The sequence below is a fragment of the Taudactylus pleione genome, unplaced genomic scaffold (genome assembly GCF_031769625.1).
Source record: "Taudactylus pleione unplaced genomic scaffold, aTauple2 ptg000201l, whole genome shotgun sequence".
Lineage (NCBI taxonomy): Eukaryota > Metazoa > Chordata > Amphibia > Anura > Myobatrachidae > Taudactylus > Taudactylus pleione.
The window spans coordinates 13311215-13332764 of record NW_028284603.1 but is presented as its reverse complement, the minus strand read 5'-3'; the positions used below and the strand labels follow the sequence as shown (position 1 = coordinate 13332764).

The 21550-nt window shown below is 44.6% G+C and overlaps 1 protein-coding gene and 1 pseudogene across 1 annotated transcript in view; both read left to right on the top strand.

The window, feature by feature from the left end:
* Nucleotides 1-21550, top strand: part of DNAAF10 (dynein axonemal assembly factor 10) — a 66443-nt gene that overhangs the window by 25433 nt on the left and 19460 nt on the right. The window contains exons 2-3 of the mRNA XM_088477257.1: nucleotides 13769-13869; nucleotides 19775-19905. Of these exons, the coding sequence (XP_088333383.1) occupies nucleotides 13769-13869; nucleotides 19775-19905 (232 nt within the window). The remainder of the gene's footprint in view (nucleotides 1-13768; nucleotides 13870-19774; nucleotides 19906-21550) is intronic.
* Nucleotides 1142-2518, top strand: LOC148518208 (kinesin-like protein KIF19 pseudogene; annotated as a pseudogene).

Here is a 21550-nt window from a genome sequence, read left to right as displayed (position 1 = left end):
TTGTGGTCAGTGGGCCTGATTCATTACGGCAATATAGCGTACACACGCAGTTCAGTGCGATAGTATGCTGATCCATAGCGATCGCAATGCCGCCGCAGCACTGCATAAGGACGCCCACTTTACATGCACATCCGTTGCTTACTTCAGCGCACGCTATGAGGCCTCAGGCTGCGTATGGTATCGCAGTGGATAATTTATGCACGCCCATGCAACGGCGTTCAAACGCACTGCCACGCCTGCGTTTTGCCAACCCCTCCCCCCGTCTCCACCCACAAACGGCACTTCCTGTCAATGAGTCTGCGTAGTCACTGCGATCGCAGTCCCGATCGCAATGACTGGTTCGCACACACACTGCGGTGCATTTGCAGAATGCAACAATCTGCTAATTGCGCGCGTATAAGCAACTGCGTTCCTTGATGAAACAGGCCCAATGTTTGGTGGAATCGGATAAAGAGGGAGGGTGTGCACTATTGTTATATAAATGAATGCAGTACGTGCAAGGCCAAAAACTACTCTAGCAGTTAAGCAACTCGTTCTACTGATAAATGAATAAACTGTTAGAATTTGCATGTACAGTATATATTTGTATAAGTACCATACAACACATCCCAGACAGCTGATGGGGGTGGCTGGTCTGTCAGCTGGTGACGGCCTAGCTGTGAGTTACAGTAGCTAGGGCCTGCGTGTCCATACTATGTTACATCTGTGTCTGATTAGCCAACCATGTGGTACACCCAACTCATTTCTAGTACACTTCTTTACGTGTGTGCGTCTAAATCTGTACTGCAACTCTGTACGAACACTATAGGGATGTATGCAAAGTGCAACTCAGATACGTGCGCAGGCACAAAACATTGCACATTTCTGCTCATCTCAATTATGTGCTTTGATTTTAATAACCTGTATTCATCACATTGTATTTACTATTGTCCCCCACTGTCCTGCCTGAGATACATAGGAGTGTCCCTCTGCCCCAGGGCACCTAGTGATGTAATAGTGGCAGCTGATGATGTCACAATTGTAAGGTGTGATGGGTATAGACAGGCAGCTGGATGTTTCCTGGCTTATATCTGATACTGCTGGACTAGTGCCAGCACAGATACGGATCCCCCTCTTTTCTGAGCTAAGGATCTGAGACGACATGAAGAAAACGAAAGGTAATCACATTGTAGAACATCAAATGACTGTCGCTCTGCGCATACGTCCATTTAATGGGACAGAGATTAAGAACGGCGCCCGATGCATAACACACCAGCTCGGACAGAAGACAGTGCTATTGCAGGACCCTGGCGAGGATCCTTATGACGTCCTGCGCTCAAACAGGACAAGAGAAAGAACATTTACGTTTAACGAAGTGTTCAATGGCGCAGCTACCCAGGAGCATGTGTATCATTCCACAGTGAAGAACGTAGTGGGTGATATCATTTCTGGCTATAATGCTGCCATATTTGCCTACGGCCCAACAGGCACAGGGAAGATATTTACAATGATGGGTAAGGATGGCGAGCCCGGAGTAATATTTCGCACCCTGACGGACCTGTTCTTCAAGGCCATTGAGGAGACTGGAAGGAGAAATAACTTTGCTGTGTCATTGTCTTATGCTGAGATCTACAATGAGACGGTAAGGGATCTGCTAAGACCTTCCTCTGGGACTTTGGCCCTCAGAGAGGATCCCTATGGCAATCCCAGAATAGAAGGGATTGCTGAATTCTCCCCTAACAGTCCTGAAGAGGCCATGGCTTTGCTGAAGAAGGGAAATAAGCGGCGATCTCAAGCAGCCACGGCTGCCAATAAGACTTCATCCCGCTCCCATGCAGTCTTACAGATCACAGTAAAGCAGACATGCAGTGATGGAGTGTGCACAGGCAGGCTGTACATGGTAGACCTGGCAGGATCAGAACGAGCAGGCCAGACTAAGAATAGCGGCCAGACCATGAAAGAAGGTGGTTACATCAACTGCTCCCTTCTCGCCCTCAGAAATTGCATCACGGCACTACGGGCGAGACCAGGCAGACACATCAACTATCAGGACAGCAAGTTGACCTGGCTGTTAAAGGGTGCACTGAGTGGCAACAGCAGGATGGTCATGATCGCACACATCAGCCCTGCGGACACTGCGTATGAAGACTCTCGAAGCACACTGCCCTATGGCAGCAAGGCCAAGAACATCAAGACACGGGTGAAGAGGAACCGTGTCTGTGTCCCCCCCAAGGCCACTGTGGGCAGCAGAGGAAACAAAAAAGACACTTGTCCTCCGAAGCCCGACCATAAGAACAATGTGCAAAGTGCCCGGGACATTGATGTTTTGAGCCACACCACAAGTTTGCGCAATCAGTTGCCCCCCGTGGTCTCTATCCCAAAGAAACACCTGGCTGCATTTGAGGTGGACAGTAACCATGTCTGTATCCTCCACAAGATCCCTGAGGGCTGCAGACAAATCCATGTGCAGCTGAAACTCGTCCTCCAGAGCCCGACCAAAAGAACAACATGCACAGCGCCAGGCACATTGATATTATGAGCCGCACTGCAGGTTCGCACCATTAATTGCCCCCCGTGGTCGCTGTCTCTAGGAAACACCTGGCTGCATTTGAGGTGGAGAGTAACCATGTCTGTGTCCTCTACAAGATCCCTGAGGGTGGCAGACAAATTAACGTGCAGCTGAAATTGGTCCTCCAGAACAGGACCATGAGAACATGCACAGTGTCCGGGACATTGATGATATGAGACACACCGCGGGTTTGTGGCATAAATCTAAAAAATGAATAAATAAAACCATATTCATTATATAACTGTGACTTGACTATATTTTGGTAAACAGCTAAGATAACAAAAGTGTGTCAGTGTTCAAATGTATATGGATCTAACTGTGTGTTTATATTTATTTATTTATTTATTACACACACTTTAGAGGTGCTCACCAAAATGCATAAGGGTTATTCATAAGTGTCATTGCATTTATAGTAATATACATTTCTTTTGAAGAGAGAATAAAATGAGATGTTTGGATTAGTCTAGAGACTGGAACAGCATGTGACATAGAGGACAATTATAGGAAACCAGTAGAGACGGAACAGAACCTGTTGGGACAGGAAGAAGACAAGTTCTAGGAGTACGCACATACTATTTTAGGACAGTCACTTAAATATTTGTAGGTGACAAGTGACAAGATACGACTGTGGGGTCAATTGAATTATCCATGAATGTATTTTTGCAAAGGAAAAATATTTGCTGCTGATGATGAATGGGTCAGTGTGTGACAATCTAGTTGAAATTAAGGGTAAGGGGTAAATTTACTAAAGTGAGAGTTTTTAGAAGTGAGTTTTAAAAGTGATGTTGCCCATAGCAACCAATCAGATTCTAGCTATTATCTTCTAGAAGGTGCATGTTAACTGCTAAGTAGAATATCTGATTGGTTGCTATGGGCAACATCCCTTTTAAAACTCACTACTAAAAACTCTGGACCTCATTCAGAGCCGCTTGCAAAATGCGAGCGCTCGCTCTAAATGAGGGTGGCCGCATGTAAAAAATGATCCGGCCTCCTGGCCGCTCACTAGGCTGTGGGTTACAACCCACAGCCTTAACGAGCGGCCAGGATGATGGTCGCGATGGTCAAGACCATCGGGGCTTGCGACGAGACCCTTGAGGTAGGGTCTCGGCTGCTGCAAGCCCCAGAGAGCTTTCGGCTCTAATAGAGCCGGAAGCTCTCGCACTGACATCACCAGTGATGTCAGTGGGGCCGCCCACAAACGGCAAGCGTTCGCCTGGGAACGCCTCCGTTTGTGAAACCACCCCCCCGCCACGCCTACAGAACGGGGCGAGCTGTCGATCAACATCGACAGCCGCCCCTTTTGTAGTGAGCCCCGGAGCAAGAGAATTTCTCTCTCGCTCCGGGGCTTGTGCACGCGCAGTGCAGCCGCACGCAGCCAAACATCGACCCGCTTGCGAGCGCTCAGGCGCTTGTGAGCGGATCTGAATGAGGTCCCCTCACTTTAGTAAATTCACCCCTAAGCATGAAATTTGCAAACACAAAGTTTGTAATGCACCTAGGAGGGGATACTTTGAAATGCGTTTGGCAGACAATTGATGGCACTTGCACAAATAAAAGGACCGTGCTGACCAGCATTTTCTGGACTTTTTATTATGAAGTGTTTTCCCTCTTGATGAAAAGGGAATCCCAGAGGATGTATGTATCCTGCTCACATCCTACCATGGTGTCCCTCTCCCTACCAGGAATACTCAGCTGTAGCCAAATCCCTTTATCCTAATAGCTAAATCTATTTTCATTATTTGTGTAAAACTGCAACAAAAATGTCTCACTCCCCTCGGAGAAGGTTGGCAATGGAGCATGCCTATGTTTATAGCCCAACTAGGGATTACGGGCCTCATTCAGAGGGGTACGCTATGCTGATATTGACGGAGTTAAGCGTTCTACCGGTAAACTACACATTTGTCAAGGTACATTGCCATAGCCTCTCGCATTGACTATTTACTGGCAGTTTGATTGACAGACAGGAACCGTTTAGGTGAGGTAACGGGAAGTGGCGGCATGGGGGGCATGTCCAGGGGTGTAAGTTCATAACAGAACCCCGGAGGCAAGATAGTTGTTGGTGCCCCCCCTCCACCCGATCGCATTCACTACCAACAGTCCCAGTAGCACTCCCACACACTCCCCATAAACCACATTTACTACCAACACCCCAGCAGCACCCAGTCACACACTCTCCTCCCCATGCATTCACTTCCAACACCCCAGGATTACCCAGACACCCCTTCCCCCTCCACTTCCAAATCCCAGCAGCACCCAGACACACTCTCACCCCACCTGCATTCACGGCCAACACCCTCAGCAGCACCCAGACACACACACTCCTCTCCCAATTTACTACCAACACCCCAGAACACAAACACTACCTGTTGAAGATCAGGGTCCTCTGTGCTTGCTATTTCATGCTGCAACAGCAGAGGCAGCAGGTCCCATGTGTGTGAGGGGGAAGGACCAACAATAGAGGGAGGGCCCATGTACTCTAGCTTCTGTCTTCCCCTTTTATGTACATTGGTGCGGTTTCCTTGCTGGAGATCTGTCCCTAGAAACTGGACTTCAGTATGGGAGCCCTGGGAGAGGGAGGACAGCGGCACATGCCACCTGGGCTCACTGCTTATTCCTACTCTGGGGCACATAAAGCTGAATCAGGTGTAATGGAGGTGGTCATCTGTCCCCTTTAGGACTGGTGCCCGGAGGCAACCGCCTTCCACTGCCTCCTGTATTGACGCCACTGGGAGTGTCACATCCTGCGTCTGTGATCCTGATCGCAAGCAAAATGGCTCTGACATCTCAGTTCCCGCAGCCTGTCTGTGCGATCATAGGATCACTCAGAAGATCGATAATTGAAGGATCTGCGACCGATGCGTCTTTGTACGTGGATGCTTGGATTTGCGAAGCTGCCAGTGGGCGTCTCATTACATCTCTTGGCATCTGCAGCATTTGCATATTGTCGCACAGTAGCTACGTACAAATTTGCAGCTGTGGTGGCACTAGCGTACAGCTCTGAGTCAGGCCCTATGAGTGATCCATGCATTTACAGGGCTTCCTTCTCTATGCAGGCAATAGCAAGAATGGCCATCAGTAGGTTAACCATCCATGATCACCATCAGTTGTCCCATTAGTGATTGATATCGATGCTATGAAACCATCGGCTGTGACCGGGCAGTGGGCCAATCAGGGAGTGGGGGCTGGGCTTCAATGGTCATGTCGGGGGCGGAGCTAAGCTCTGTGTTCTGACATCTGAAGGAAAAAAAAAAACATTGCTAGGCTCTTTGTCATTAATGGCGATGAACCATTGGATCTTTGTCATCGATGGCTAAACCATCGGCCATTGGTGGTTAACCAGCAATGGTCGATGGCCATCACTAGGCGGTAGAAGCTGTCCTGTAACATAGCAGAGGGACCCACCTGAGAGTAGTGCAGCTCAGCTTGACTAGGAAGCCAGAGGCGCACTATTACTATATGGAGCAGACGACATTGTGGTCAGTGGGCCTGATTCAGCAGAGGATGCATTAATGGATCACACAGATTCCCGATGTTCGGGAATCTGCACATGTGCGGGACCCTTATTGTGCATGTACAGTATGGGTCTCGCGAGCAGTTTTGTCAGCAGACTGTCAGAATTGCAGACTTACACAGGAGGAAAACAGAAGGAGAAAGCTCAATCTAAAATGACTGCAACTATGAAACTACCAACAATTCCAATTTGCCCTCATACAAACTCCCCTGTGTATTTATACATATGTGTTTTCATGTCTTGCTTCTAATTGTTACCTGTGTGTGGGAGATGTTGTATAGTGAAGCACAGTTTATTGCTGCATACTGACTGGTGTTTGCTCAAACAGTAAAATGTGCTCTTCTTTGGGCAATAAAACAGTTAGCTCAGATGTAGGCCTATGTTTAACCACTTGCATGGCATGGTCGCGTCAGATGCGACTACACCAGACTGGGCTTTCCCTTATATGGTCGCATCCAATGCAACCAGTCAGAAGTGCCCACTAAGCAGCTGTGGGAAACTAATCTTCCAGCATATATCCATACTCCCTCCAGCGAGATCCATACCCCTTCCCTCCTGTTCAAGCTCAGCCTCTGTCCCAATCACTGCTGGACACCCTAACCCCACCATTCCCGCACCATATACCTAACCCTCCCAGGGGGTGCCTAACCTCTCTCTAGTGGTGCCTAACCCTAACACCCCCCCCCCTCGTGGGGTGGTGTCTAACCCTAAGTCCCCCCGATGGTTCCTAAACCTAACCCTCCATCCCCCTCCCGCCCACAACTACCTATGACAGCTGACTTACCTTCGTTCGGTGTGGGGCTAATGTAGGTGTCGGGATTTAGACGCCTATCTTTAGTCCCATGTCGGACTTTCAGTGTCGGCCGCCGGTAACCTGACTACATCCCATATATAATATATATATGGGAGCGACAACAGTTGGTGAATTAAAATAAAGCTATTGTCACTTCATCCCCATTTCATTTCATTCACCCCCTTTCGCTTTTGTGTAGAAGTTCATGGGGAGGGCAAAACACAGTCTTTGCCCACCCAACAGAAACCCCCCCACTCCCCGGTTCCTGCACCCCTGATAGGAGCCACAGCAAGCTGTACATTTCTTGTAAGCCTCCAGCATTTTCTGCTTCACTCTGTTGCTAGGCAACTAGCAACTTTTTTTTTTATTTCTCTTATCCGTATAACACACTTTACTGCACAACTGCTACCAACCGTTAATAAAAAAGAGATTCCAGGGACACCTCTGGTGTGAACAAGTCCTATCAATAATTGGAAACACACAGTATGCAGTGCACCAGGGGAATGAAGGAGCTGTGAATGCAAACTAGCAGGTGTGACTACTGCCATATAACAAACGGAAAGTACACATATGACTGACCAAACAGCAGTGTCCGAGAGTAAGACCACAATTCTGCATCTGTAAACTCAGTACATGACCACTATCCTATGGCCTGATTCTGCCCTTCTGCTACTGGACATTGCCCTCACTGACTGTCACCATTATGGGCGTTACTGCTGGTAAAAGGAACCCTGCTGGACATCACAGCTACTTATGAGGATCTTACTGGACATTAGTTTTACTACTGGCTCTACTAAGCCGGCTACACACTATATATATATATATATATATATATATATATATAATGTGTCATCCGATCCGCCGTCATATTGAGCACATCGTCTACTGTGTACAGAGGGCCATGTTGCCTAATGCAGCATGGCCCCCACCGTCGATGCTGCATCGGCAAGTGTGTATGCTGGGTCGTAGTGTATACCCGGCATTACTGTGAATAACTGCTACTAATGAAGATGTTACTGGACATTATTTGTGAGCATCTTCTACAAATGGGCAACTCACTAGATATTGCTTTTAGTAATGATATGGTACGTGCAGAAAATGATGCACATTAGGTGCACGTTATAAATATAACCAGCAGACACATGACCATTAAAAATATATATTAAAAAAACTTATATTATTTATTGCACATAAGCCAAGAGACAATTTGTCCCTCAATAAAAGATCTAGAACCAATAGATGTTGTTCCAAAGGACCAAGGAAAATAGGACATACAGAATTAATGGATACATAGTAACTATCAACCAATATACACTCCTCCTTTATAATCAATGGCAGGGGGGCTAATGATTGCACAAAATCTAAAGGTGGCTAGCACACCCCTATAATACCAGATGTAGGCGAAGTGGCAGCCGGAAGACTTGTCAGTGTTCCTCCTGTTATTAGAAGTAAGTGTAACAATCCAGTCTCCAAACCCCAATGCACTATAATCTTTGGGTGAAGACTTTGGCACACGTCAGCCCCACAGCTAATGATCTTGGTAAATACCGCTCTGTGTTCAACCACAGCCAGCGGCCGGAGGAAGAGACTCTCCTGTTCTAATGTAACCCAGTGCAGCTGATGGAAGCTCCATTGTATTCTGTGGTGGAGCGTAATGTGAGGCGGACAGCCTGCTACCTGCACTGTTCGGTTGAGCTCTCCCGTAAAGCGGTTTATAGTAGACCACAATCGCTGCCAAATGGAGGTAATGTCCATAAATAAAAAAGGTCTTTGAATACAGCACACTGACGCGTTTCTACGTCTGATTAAGGTGACAGTTTCCTCAGAGGGTAGCGATTGTGATCTACTACAAACTGCTTCGCGGCAGAGCTCACATTAAGCTCGACCACAGAATACAACGGAGCTTCCATCAGCTGCAATGGGTTACATTATACAGCATCAGACTCATTCACACACAAATTAATCAGTGTACTCTAGCAGGGTAGTTTTGCTGCTGCCAGTTGTTTTATTTATGCTAATGAGACGCACATTTTGAATGAGAAATAACATGGCACAGAACCGTTTCCCCACCATACATCTCCTCCTTGCCAGTAACTTACTATCAGTTTAGTTTTATTATTATAATTATCTTTTATTTATAAGGCGCCTGAAGGGGTCTGCAGTGCCTTACAGAGTACAGAAACCGTATGAACAAAACAAGAAAAAATGACTGAGCACACAACATTGCAGGACATAAAGGTTTATAAGCATTGCTGCAAAGGTTTGGTGCTATTGTTGGCAGTGAGAGATGACGGTATAAATAAGGGAAAGAAAAGCACATGAGGGAAGACGGCCCTGCTTGTGAGAGCTTACAATCTAGGGGAGGGGCAAACGGACAGAGGGAAAAGGAAGTCAGCATGGAGCAGTGGGTTAGGATGAGAGCTGGAAAACTTTGATGAAGGTCTTGAGACAAACTCACCTACCCTCCCGATTCGGCCGGGAACCTCCTGAAAATTGGGCGCTGCTCCCGGCCCCTCGGAAAGGCAGGCAAGCCTCCCGCAGCAGGGTTGGCGGGGGGGCCATGACTTGATTCACGCTAAATCGTGTCAGTTTGGCCCCACCCCCTGCTTCACAATGCCTGTAATATCGCCATTGTGTAGCTGAGACAAAAGGAAGCGATCGCGTGGCCCCGCCCACAAATTACCATCTGTCTGACCACGGCCCCTTGTGCCGACCACGCCCCCTGGCCTGCCGATGTGGCTGCTTCCTCCCGGAAGGGGCAGCCAGAAAGTCGGCAACCATGTCTTGAGAGCCCGTTTGAAATTTTGCACAGAGATGGAGTCTGGGAGGGAGAGAGTTCTAGTGGTAGTTTTGGAGGTGGGAGGAAGTAACCAGTGAAGGGAGATGAGGTCACAGATGTGAATAGGAGGAGTGGGTGAGGGCTTTGTAAGCAGTTTTTGAGCTTTTTGAATTTTTTTCTGGATTGCAGCAGCCTGTTTACAGGGAGATCTGCCAATGTTAACCTATAGTGTTTCCAGTGTATTTTTTTTTTTTTTAAACCCTGGCTGAATAGAATTACCTTTTTCAGTTTTATTTTTCTACTGTAGTTAGTTTTGTTAGCGCTACTGTTATGTCATTACCAAAGTATTTTAAGAAAAGCCAGGGACATTTTTCCTGGAAAACCAGGAAAAAACTGGTAGAGAGCATGAAATTTGAAAGTAAAAATACTGGGCCTAAATCGGCAACGTATGCAATTGCAATTCCGTACGCAGATCGATTGTTAAACACTGCGCTTGCATATGCACCGCATTGTGCGTGTGCTGCAATCGCCTTGCGATTACGGACGTACTGAGGAATCCATCGTAGAGTGAGTGACAGGCTATGATCGTTTGGGGGTGGTGACGGGGGAGTGGCTGGAAAAATGCAGGTGTGTCTGTTCGTTTGAACGCCGTTTCCTGGGCGTTCATAAATTAGCCACAGCTTGAGTACTTGGTGCATGCGACGAGACTTGCTGTAAGTGTTACGTGATGGGCTGATGTGCGTCGATGGTACATACAGGAGTGCGAGGTAGTACGGATGTGAGAAAGCAGCAGAGGGCGTCTCTATTCCGGATGAGCTATGGCAGACATGAGCGTCTACATTCGCAGCTGCGTTCAGTGCGAATTCACAGCTGCGTGCGCAATAGCAATCCTTACTGAATCAGGCCCACTGTTTGTAAGTGACAGTGAAGAGTTTGAATTGCGTTCAGAAGGGGAGGCAGACGCAGTGCATTTGGGGAGGAATATGAGCTGGGCAGCAGCATTGAGGACAGATTACAGAGGACATGTGGGAGTCAGGGAGGCCAGATAGGAGAAGGTTACAATAGTCCAATCTGGAGATGACCATTGAGTGGAAAAGAGTCTAAGTTGTCTCCAGGTGAGAATGGGTCTGATCCTGGAGATATTTCTGAGATGGAAAGGGCAGGACTGCAAAAGGTACTAAGGGCCTGATTCAGAGCCGAACGCTCTGACCAGAGCGCTCGCTCTGAATAAGGGCCCTCCTCCATGAAAATGGAGCGGCCTCCTGGCCCCTCGCATAGCTGTGGGTGACCACCCACAGCATATGCGAGCGTCCATGATGATGGACGCGATGGTCTTGACCATCGCGACCATCGGACTTGTGACGGAGACCCTGCGGTAGGGTCTCGCTGCCGCAAGCCCTGGAGTGATTTTGGCTCTATCAGAGCCAAAATCACTCCCACTGACATCACTCCCACTGACATCATCTGATGTCAGTGGGGCCGGCTTCAGACGGTAGGCGTTCCCATGGGAACACCTCTGTCTGGCAGGCACGCCCACCAAAGGGGGCGTGCTGTCAATCAACATCGACAGCACGCCCCCTTTGGTGCGAGACCCGTAGCGATGGAGAGCCCGTCGCTCGCCGGGTCTCGCGCATGCGCACGACGGAGCTCCCTCCGTCGTGTGCATGCGCAGTGGGGGAACATCGACCCGCTTGCGAGCTTCCTGCGCTCGCGAGCGGGTCTGAATGACCCCCTAAATGTGAAGGAAAGGGAGGGGTCATGGATAACTCCGGGACAACGCACTTGTGGGCTAGAGGAGATGTGGTGCTCTCAATAGATAATTAAATTGAGGGAGATACGAGTGAGGAGAGAGGGGGAAATATCAGGGGTGGAAGTCCATCTGAGTATCAACAGAGATGATCTTGAAGGCCAAAGAAGCTGATGAGCTCACTGAGAGAGGATGTATAAAGGGAGCATAAAAAAGGTCCAAGAACAGAACCTTGGGGACAACTACTGGTAGCGGAAGTTGAGGAGAAGTGGAATCATGAGAGGAGACAGAGAAAGAGTGGTCAGTGAGGTAGGAGGAGAACCAGAAGAAGGCAGTATCATACATACCGAGGGACTACAGTGTCAAAAACAGCAGAGAAGTCAAGGAGAATGAGCAAAGAGTAACATTTATCTTTCATGCTACTATTAGTCTTACCTCTGTATTACCTCTTTTATATGCCCTTATTACATGGTAGCTTGCTCAAACCCTTTCCCCTCTTTTATTACTTTACTTTCTACAATTTTTTGGTAATTGGAAGCCTCCCCTTGGTTGCCGCAGCTCCACCTGGGCTGTCTCCACAGGGCAGCTCTCAGGTGTGGGCACACCCCCTCTTTATTCCTTGTGTGGGCGGATCTATACCCGTAGAGAGCTGAGCCAGGTCCTGGTACTTTTTTGGGGTGTGGCCTAATTGTGGAAGGTGTGGCCATGCTCCCCCCATAGAAATAAAATATGTCAAATATTTTGCTGTTCCATGCACTGAACAGTGGGGTGCTGTTAGCCCCTCAGTCGGGGGCAATTCCAGGAAAGGTGGGGCGCGATCAGTGTGATCGCTCCCCCAACCCACCAGAGGCAGTTGAAAATGCAGCAGGCTCCCTGGTCCCTCTGCAGCCCAGCACTTCAGAGAGAGGCTGCTGACAGGTAAGAGGGAGGGGGCTGTGGTGGACCCTGGCCCCTCCACCCATCCCGGGCCTGAGTAACTCGCACCCGCTACACCCTTCTCGGCGCCCCAGGGCAGGGCCCTCTATCCCCACACCAAATCAGTGGCTCACCTAGACCATGCAGCCTCATTCTAGTAAGAACAAGAGCAGACAACAATTGTATCCATATAGTACATTTATGTTACCCCTGGTACCCCAATAAGCAACTGTGGCCTAGTGCAGGAATATGTCTCTCCTGTAATAAATAATAGGTTAACAGATAGGAACCAGTTTTCTGCTGCAGTAATTTAGGTTGTACGTTTACTGATCATGAAGGTTTAGTTTCATAGTAGAAAGTCCCAATAGAATTTAATAATATGTTTTGATTTTGTTGTCTCTGGTGCTGTGATGTGATACAATCCTACAGGGAGGACTTTACAAAAACTTTCTTGGTTGTACCAGGCCAGCAGGGACACGGTTAGATCTGTAAACACATCTGAGCTCATCAGACTTCTAAGAAGAGTGGTCACTCATTTGTACCATTTCACAGGCCGTGTGGGTGCTTCCTGTCAGAAACAAAGGAAATGGGGGGAATTCAGCAGCTTTGGTATTGCCCATAGTATTCTCAGAATATAAACACTTTGAATTCTATTTTCTGAATAGATTTTACTTCATAATTAATTATTTCTTCTGACTAAAAGTATTATGAAAATATATTTGGCGTACTTTATTCTACATTTGGAGTAGTTTATTCTCTGGCCCAGATGAAGGCCAAAGGGCCCTGGCAATTCATAGCAATAACAGCCTGCTAGTGTAATTCAATGATAAATGTTACAGCTCAGACTCCATTTTGATATCTCCATAGCTTTGCCACTCTGCTTTATTGTCCTTACAGCAAATGGCATTTTGCTACCCACATTTTCCCGCCATGCTTATATATTCTGTTTAAATAATTGACAACCAGGCCAGATTAAGGTTTGGTCCCAGGGTAGCTAACTTGTGGGTGCCCCTACCAATACAATTGTCAATTTGACTTTTGTTGAAATAATCGACAACATGGCTGGATTAAGGTGTGGTCCCAGGACAATTAACTTGTGGGGACCCCTACCAAAATGTTTTTTTTAATATGATATTCAGGCGACATTACTAAAAAATATAATGCTCCCAAAACCACAAATGTGTTAAAGACAACTCCCTTATGCCATAGTGCCTACCAGGATGGTGATGTAGCTATCTGTGGGGGCCCCGGGGCGACATTCATTGACTAAATGCCTGTGTGTTGGCGCTAAACACTGTTTCCTTGTGAGGGATTTGTCTATTTTCATTTTTTGTCTACAAGGAACCGGCTAAATATTTTCCTGCTATTATTAGGACCTGTATCTGTGATTAGTTGATAATTATATACACGTGACATCGCTGATAATGTACATGCTGTTGTGGGGTTCTTATATGTATTTTTTTTATATTGAATAGATGGAAAAGCCAAAGCCTCTGAAATGTGGAACATTTGGAGCCAGCTCCTTACAGCAGAGATATTTGGCCACTGGTGACTTTGGCGGAAATCTAGATGTATGGTAAGAGCCCTTTGTGTCAGTGATCTGCATTATAGCAAATACTCATTTATGGCAAGCAGCTAAACATACGGATGTGCTGTCCCTATTAGAGGGTAAGTAAATACAAAAGTGTCTACAGTATGGATCACTTCTGTCTGTGACTGGCTGCTATGGTCATTAATGCCTTTACTGAAACAGCTAATTAAAGGATAACTCTTACAGCTGGAATAAGCACAAATATATAATCCTATAGATTGGCAAAAATAAGCCAAAACATGGTAAGCACGCGCCCCACTGCGTGCTCCGTGACACAAACTGTATTCAGGGACTTATGTATCATAACCAAAAAGAGATATCGGTAGTATAAAAAATAGTTTTGTCTTTAAATTTACCTAAGTGAAAAAAATAAATAGTAAAAATAGCGTTAGGTTGTCCATGTGCAATTTGGCTATACATTAATAAAAAGCTTAATATATAGACTACATAGCTTGCCACACTGTATCCATAATGCAGTTTCCTGTCCTGATTTAACCTTCAAAGAACATTACACACGTATATAGATTATACGATTGAAGTTTACAGCACCATCTGCTGGCTTTAAATGTCATTACAGCAAGTCTAGTTTCAATTACTGTATGTGGGCTCGATCCAATTAGCTGCGATGATCTCGCCTGTTGCTAGTCATCGTGGCAATGGGCGCACTTTATGGCAGCCCGGATTTGCTGAAAATCACTTGTAGCCCCACAGGGCTCTGAGCAAAATGCCAGCCCATTGCCGGCGTTTTAACACCGTTGCAACGGCAACTCACATTCGCATGGAATAGGATTGACCACATAAAGTCCTAAGAGATAACTGTAGTATATTATTGCAAAACAATAAATTGAGACATGTAAATAAAAAAAAAATAGTAACACCACCAGCTATTGCCACAACCACAGCTAAAATTACAATGATTTGAATTTTTCCATAGCAGCAGCATTATCCTGAATATATACGGCACCACAAGGGTTCCGCAGCACCTTATAAAGAACCGAAGTATAAACGGTACTAATAAAACAAGAGAAAAAAAAATGCAAATGACTTACAGTGCAAAACATTGCTGAACAAGCTATATAAACATTGTCATATGCAGTCACAGTACCACATAGGTAGCGCTGCCTGCTGAGCATAATGCTGGGTACACGCTGACAGATCTATCGATGGAATGGGCGATATATTTGTAGTACATCTGTCGGTGTGTACAGGTGACATGTCACATCTGCCTTGCAGCATAGCTGATACCGATATATCTAACAGATATATCGGCACAAAGAGAGAAAAGAAAGACAACTGTCAGGTTACTGAGAATAGGGGGAAGGACGGACTCAAAGTGTCCCAAATGCAATTCGTCTGAGGGCACTTTTTGGCATTTGTTGTGGTCATGTCCTATAATAATCTCCTTTTGGCAAAGAGTATTCAGGGTTATTGTTGCTACGGGTATACCTCAGGATATTCTTACCCCTGCAGCATGCATATTGCCTGTAATAAATGAGGAGATAATTGACAAGCCTGCTATTCGTTATATTAATAACATTTGCACGCTTGCCAAAGTGTGTATAGCAAGGGATTGGATGGCAAATAATGGGCCAACTCTGGAAGCTTGGATATCTCTGGTAGATGTGGTTGCTACACACGAAATATACATTTATACCGCTAGAAATTAATACAAAAGTACTATAATGTATGGGATAGATGGCTAGATTCTCTGTATAATCGATCGGGGGTGATGGACCCTTCTCTTTCCTAACGTGTAGATTCAAGGGGGAACATAAAAAAAACCACAATACAATATGTGCGGTGCTGTATTTGATGTCTTGCGTATGATAACAGTTGTAAGATTACGATTTATACTGTTTTGATCTGTATGCGGAGGATTATTGGTAATATACAGTGTTATTTGAATAACAAAAAGAGAAACCACACTTGTATGTACTTTTTATTTTTTTTTATTTTGTTTCATTGTTTTTTAATACATTGTATTGTTTGTAATGTTTTTTTAATACAATGTTTGTTTATTTGTATAAAATTTTATAAAAAATTATTGGATTAAAAAAAAAAAAAAAAATGCTGTGTGCCTAGCACATATAAGACAGGGTAAACACAAAATGACACAGTATACAATCTAGTATCCTAGATAAAACAAAGAGATCCATCCATGATTTCCAGGATCTATTGAATATCTGGAGGGAGTGTAAAACAATCTTTTGGTACTGTATATGTCTATACCTTACAGAACCAAATACTATTTATCCTATATAAGGTCTCAAAAGACAAGATATACATATACAGGGATATTATGGCCCGTATACAATCCCTATTATATGAGCTTAGGCGAAAATAGTAATAAATCTTTCAAAAGTGACCCCTCTAGTAGAGGTGATATCAATAGTCAGTGGAGTTTCTGAAATTTGTATGATACCAGTAAAATATGAGAAATCCAAATCACCCCTTCACACGGGGAGAATGTGTACACACGCAGTGGGTCGTATTGCAAGTTTTGGCATAAAGAATTTCACAATGAACGAAATCGGGTGCACATAGACAAATGTGGTTAAGCTCCCACAATCCGTTCAGAGTACCCACTTGTATTCCTGCAGGTGAATGGCGTGGGAACCTCCGTTAATAATTACATAGACATATAGGGGTCTATTTACTAAACCGTGTTAGGAAACAAAGTGAAATGAGATAAGGTACCATCCAATCAGCTCCTAACTGCCATGTCACAGGCTGTGTCTGAAAAATGACAGTTGGGAGCTGATTGGCTGGCACCTTATCACTTTTCACTTTGTCTCCTAACACTGCTTAGTAAATAGACCCCATAGTATTATTCAATTCCTCCAATGAGTAATCAACACAGGCAGTGTTCAGAGTTCCCACCTAAGTCTCTGCAGGTTTCATGTGATATATAGACATTGTATGGCAAGTACACTGCTTGACATTTGCAGAGGAGTAGCGTGGAACCATTGAGGGAATGGAATGCTTCGGTGATTTACTATCTGACATTGGGGTAGATGTATGAAGCAGTGAAAAGAATGGAGAGGTGAGCCAGTGGAGAAGTTACCCATGGCAACCAATCAGCTTTGAGGTTGCATTTATCAAGTATAGTCTATAAAATGATAGGTAGAAGCTGATTGGTTGCCATGGGTAACTTCTCCACTTGCACACTTCTCCACTGTTTTCACTGCTTCATACATCTACTCAATCAAGTGATAGCTGCTTTGTCACTGCTTTATCTATGTATAGCACCTAGGATCTGATTTTTATCTCCTTTAAATCATTGTTATTAGTCAATAACGAAGATTGTATTATATATTCTGATCATTTAACTTAAATTGACTGAATACATGTGCTAGAGTGAGAGTCCACAGGGTGCACAGCTTATTACTGCAATTACTACCCCAAGCAACTTTCACTGGAGTGGGAACACCTATAGGAAGCTCCATTCTCAGCTATGCTCCTACTTCGCAAATGTACATTGCACCTATATTAATGTGAGTACTATTAATCATGTTCTGTCTACCACCATTATTTCAGGTCTGGTAATATTTTTTAAAAGACCTTTAAAATAATGTATGGTCATGCCTGGGAACACCTCCATTACTTTAAATAGCAAAGCAGTGACTTTTTTTTTATCTCATACCTTATAATTGAAGTTTAGAACTTTACCTCAGATGTGTCACTTTTCAGTCCTTTGAAGCACAATGAATGAATGAGAGGAGAAGGAGGGAGGGGATCAAAGAAGAGAGGGGAGTGGAAATTGTCGATCAGAGAGGGGAGGTGACAGAAGCTAGTAAGAAAGGAGAGGAGAGTGGTTACAGAAGCCAATAAGGAAGGAAAGAGGAGGGGCAAAGAGTCGATCAGAGAGGGGTGGTGACAGAACCAATAAGAAAGGAGGGGGGGAGGGAAGAGTCGATCAGAGACGGGTGGTGACAGAACTGATTGTGAGATATTAACAGCATTTGTCTATGTGCATCTTACTTACTTGCTTACACTGCCAGTGCTGATTATTTATTGAAGGAATTGAATACAGGTTGAGTCTCCCATATCCAAATATTCCGAAATACAGATTTTTTTTGGCATAACTGAGATAATGAAACCTTTGATTTTTGATGGTTCAATGTACACAAAATTTGTCTAAGACACAAATTATTAAAAATATTGTATAAAATTACCTTCAGGTTCTGTGTATATGAAACATAAATGAATTTAATTTCTGTACACAAACTTTGTTTGAGCCACAAAATTATTGAAAATATTGTGTATATAACACATAAATGCATTCTGTGTGTATATTTGGGTTCTATTCCCAATATATTTCATTATGGTATGCAATTATTCCAAAATACGGAATATTCCTTTATCCAAAATACCCCTGGTCCCAAGCATTTTGGATATGGGAGACTCAACCTGTAATACTATATGTCTATATAATTATTAACGGAGGTTCCCACACCATTCACCTGCAGGAATACAAGTGGGAACTCTGAATGGACTTGAAACGGATTGTTGGAGATTAACAGCATTTGTCTATATGCACCCGATTTTGTTAATTGTGAAATTCTTTATGCCAAAACCTGCAAAACGAAGCACTGCATGTGTGTGTGTGTGTACACACTCTCCCCGTGTGAAGGGGTGATATGAACATTTGTGTGATACCAGTAAAATATGAGAAATCCATAACAAACTCCACTGACTATTGATATCACCTCTACTAGAGGGGTCACTCTGGAAAGATTTCTTACTATTTTCGCTTAAGCCCATATAATAGGGATTGTATACGGGCCATAATACCCCTGTATATGTATATCTTGTCTTTTGAGACCTTATATAGGATAAATAGTATTTGGTTCTGTAAGGTATAGACATATACCAAAAGATTATTTTACACTCCATCCAAATTTTCAATAGATCCTGGAAATCATGGATGGATCTTGTTTTATCTAGCGGATACTAGATTGTATACTGTGTCATTTTGTGTTTACCCTGTCTTATATGTGCTAGGCACACACAGCATTTTAACTAGATTAAATAAAGATACGTTGTTTTAAATTGTAATTTTCCTGAAGAGTGCACCACTAAAGAGACTTTCTTTTCTCTCTTTTCGAACAATTCTTCTTGTTGAGGAGATATATTGGCACGTCTGACCGATTTGCCGACCGCCCGTACACTTGCTGCAGGGATCTGCTGGTGACTGACATCCCCACTGGGCGGACAAATTATAATACCCGCCCAGTTGTGATGTCAGTGCAGACATATCAGCTTACAGATCGTTAGATAGGTCGGCCTGTAAACCAGGTGTGTACCCAGTTTAAAGGTTTGGTGCCGTTGTTGGCAGGGAAGCAGCACAAGAGAAAAGAGGGCCCTGCTCGTTAGAGCTTACAGTCTAGAGGGGAAGATCAGACAGGTGATACAGAGGGGAGAGACAGTGATGAAGGAGCATGGAGGGGAGAGTTAGAATTACATGTCTATTGCTTTATAATGTAGACCTTTAGTAATTATGATTTAAAATAATGTTTAAATTACATTTAGGATTTGTTCTGCTTTATTTAAATGAGCCAGGAAAGGAAAGTGTACATCTTTTTATTTAAATTAATTTTTTCTATTCCGTTCTGTTATATAAACAGATTTTGTCACCAGGTTGTGCACTGTTTTTGCTAAATATCTTAAATAAAATAAATAAAACAGGGTCCTTCCTTTCCACTATTTGCCAAGAAGAGAACAAGTATTATAGTGCATTCGGACTGTCTTCCGCCATACATAATACAGGGGAATTGATCGTTGTATTTTATAGTACAGTATAAGAATTTATTTATTTTTTTAATTTTTCTCGAACTGATCCAATGACACATATGAAATGTAATGTTTGTGAAACGTGTTTGTGGTCTAGGAATCTGGAAGCTGCTAGCACACCGGTGTACTCTGTGAAAGGACACAAGGAAATAATTAACTGTATTGATGGAATAGGAGGCTTAGGCATCGGGGATGGAGCTCCGGAGATTGTAACAGGAAGCCGTGATGGTTAGTATGCTGTGTTTTACACCTGTAATTACATTTAATGGGGTTTACTGTATAAGAATGCCCTAAACTGTCCTCACGCAGTGCTAGTATTCGCTTTTCCCAACACATTTTAATTATCGGCTGCCTATACTTTCCAGGGCAGCGAGTGATCACGTTATGTTGTGGGAATGCTCCTCCCCTAAATACACCCTCGCGTCCCCGAAGTGTCATGTGCACCCTGCCCAAATTGGGGACAGTTATGGATTACTAATGTAGCTAAAACAACCAAATTGGCAAAATATCCCACTAGGGCCAACTGGAGGCTAAAAAAGAAAGAAGTTGATTGTACCATATAAAGAGATGATCAATAAAACTTGTGCCTGATACAGCACAGCCACTGTGTCTTTGTAAATTTAAAATATGCCAAGAAGGGATTTGTAAATATAGCCCCACGCTTCTAAAAGGTATGCGGTCAGGAAGCCAGCGGTCGATATGCCGACCGCCGGCTTCCCAACTGGGAAATCCCGGCATGGGACTAATGATAAGCGTCAAAATCCCAACGCCTATCATTATCCACCCACCGAAATTCCAACGCCTGGCATACCGAACGAAATTCAGCCCGAGCGTCGTGAGCGGACAGCCGCAGGAGGGGAGGGTTAGGTTTTGGAGCTCCCGGGGGGACTTGGGGTTAGGCACCCCCCGGGAGGGTTAGGCTAGGGGAAGGGGGGGTTATGGTTAGGCACTAAGGTGGGAGGGTTAGGGTTTGGCACCCCCCCGGGAGGGGTTAGGTTTAGGCACCCCTGGGGGGAGGTTAGGTACTAGGGGGGAGGTTAGGCACCCCTAAAGAAGGGTTGGGGGGAAAGGGTTAGGAATAGTTAAAATACTTACCCTGTTGTGATCTTCAGTCTTCTGCCTTCCGGCGTCGGTATTACATCCGCCGGGCTTATGTCTGGCAGTATGTCATACCAATTCCCTTCTACAAGCAGTACAAAACTCTATCCATCCCTCCTTTTGTGGCATCATCACCAAGCTGCCTGTAGCTTAGTTGCATTAGCTAGTATCAATCATGCACAGAACTAATACCTATAGAGACGGTAACACAAACTGAAAATTTTAAATAAAAGCTAAAATGTGCCATGTTCTATTGGCAAATCTGTTTATTTAAGTTGAAAGTGTAATAACCCTTTTATCATCTCTCTTTGGAAATCGTGCACAATCATCAAAGGTCTGGTCAGCTACAGTTTTATAAAATATGGGCAGCACGGTTGGCGTAATGGTTAGCATTACTGCCTCACAGCACTGAGGTCTTGGGTTAAATTCCCACTACAGCCCTAACTGTGTGGACTATGTATATTCTCCCCGTGTTTGAGTGAGTTTCCTCCGGGTGCTCCGTTTTCTTCCCACACTCCAAAAACATACTGGCAGGTTACTTGTCCCTGAACTCAAAAATTAACCCTAGTGTGTACATGTGGTAGGGAATATAGATTGTAAGCTCCACTGGGGCAGGATGATGTGCATGGCCAAATAATATCTGTACAGCTCTGCAAAATATGTGTGCGCTATATAGATAATGGTAATAAATAATAACTTGGTATTATCATCATTTTTACTTACATTCTTGTAAATAAATATACTGGCATCGAAGATTAATTGCTGTTTTGTGTAT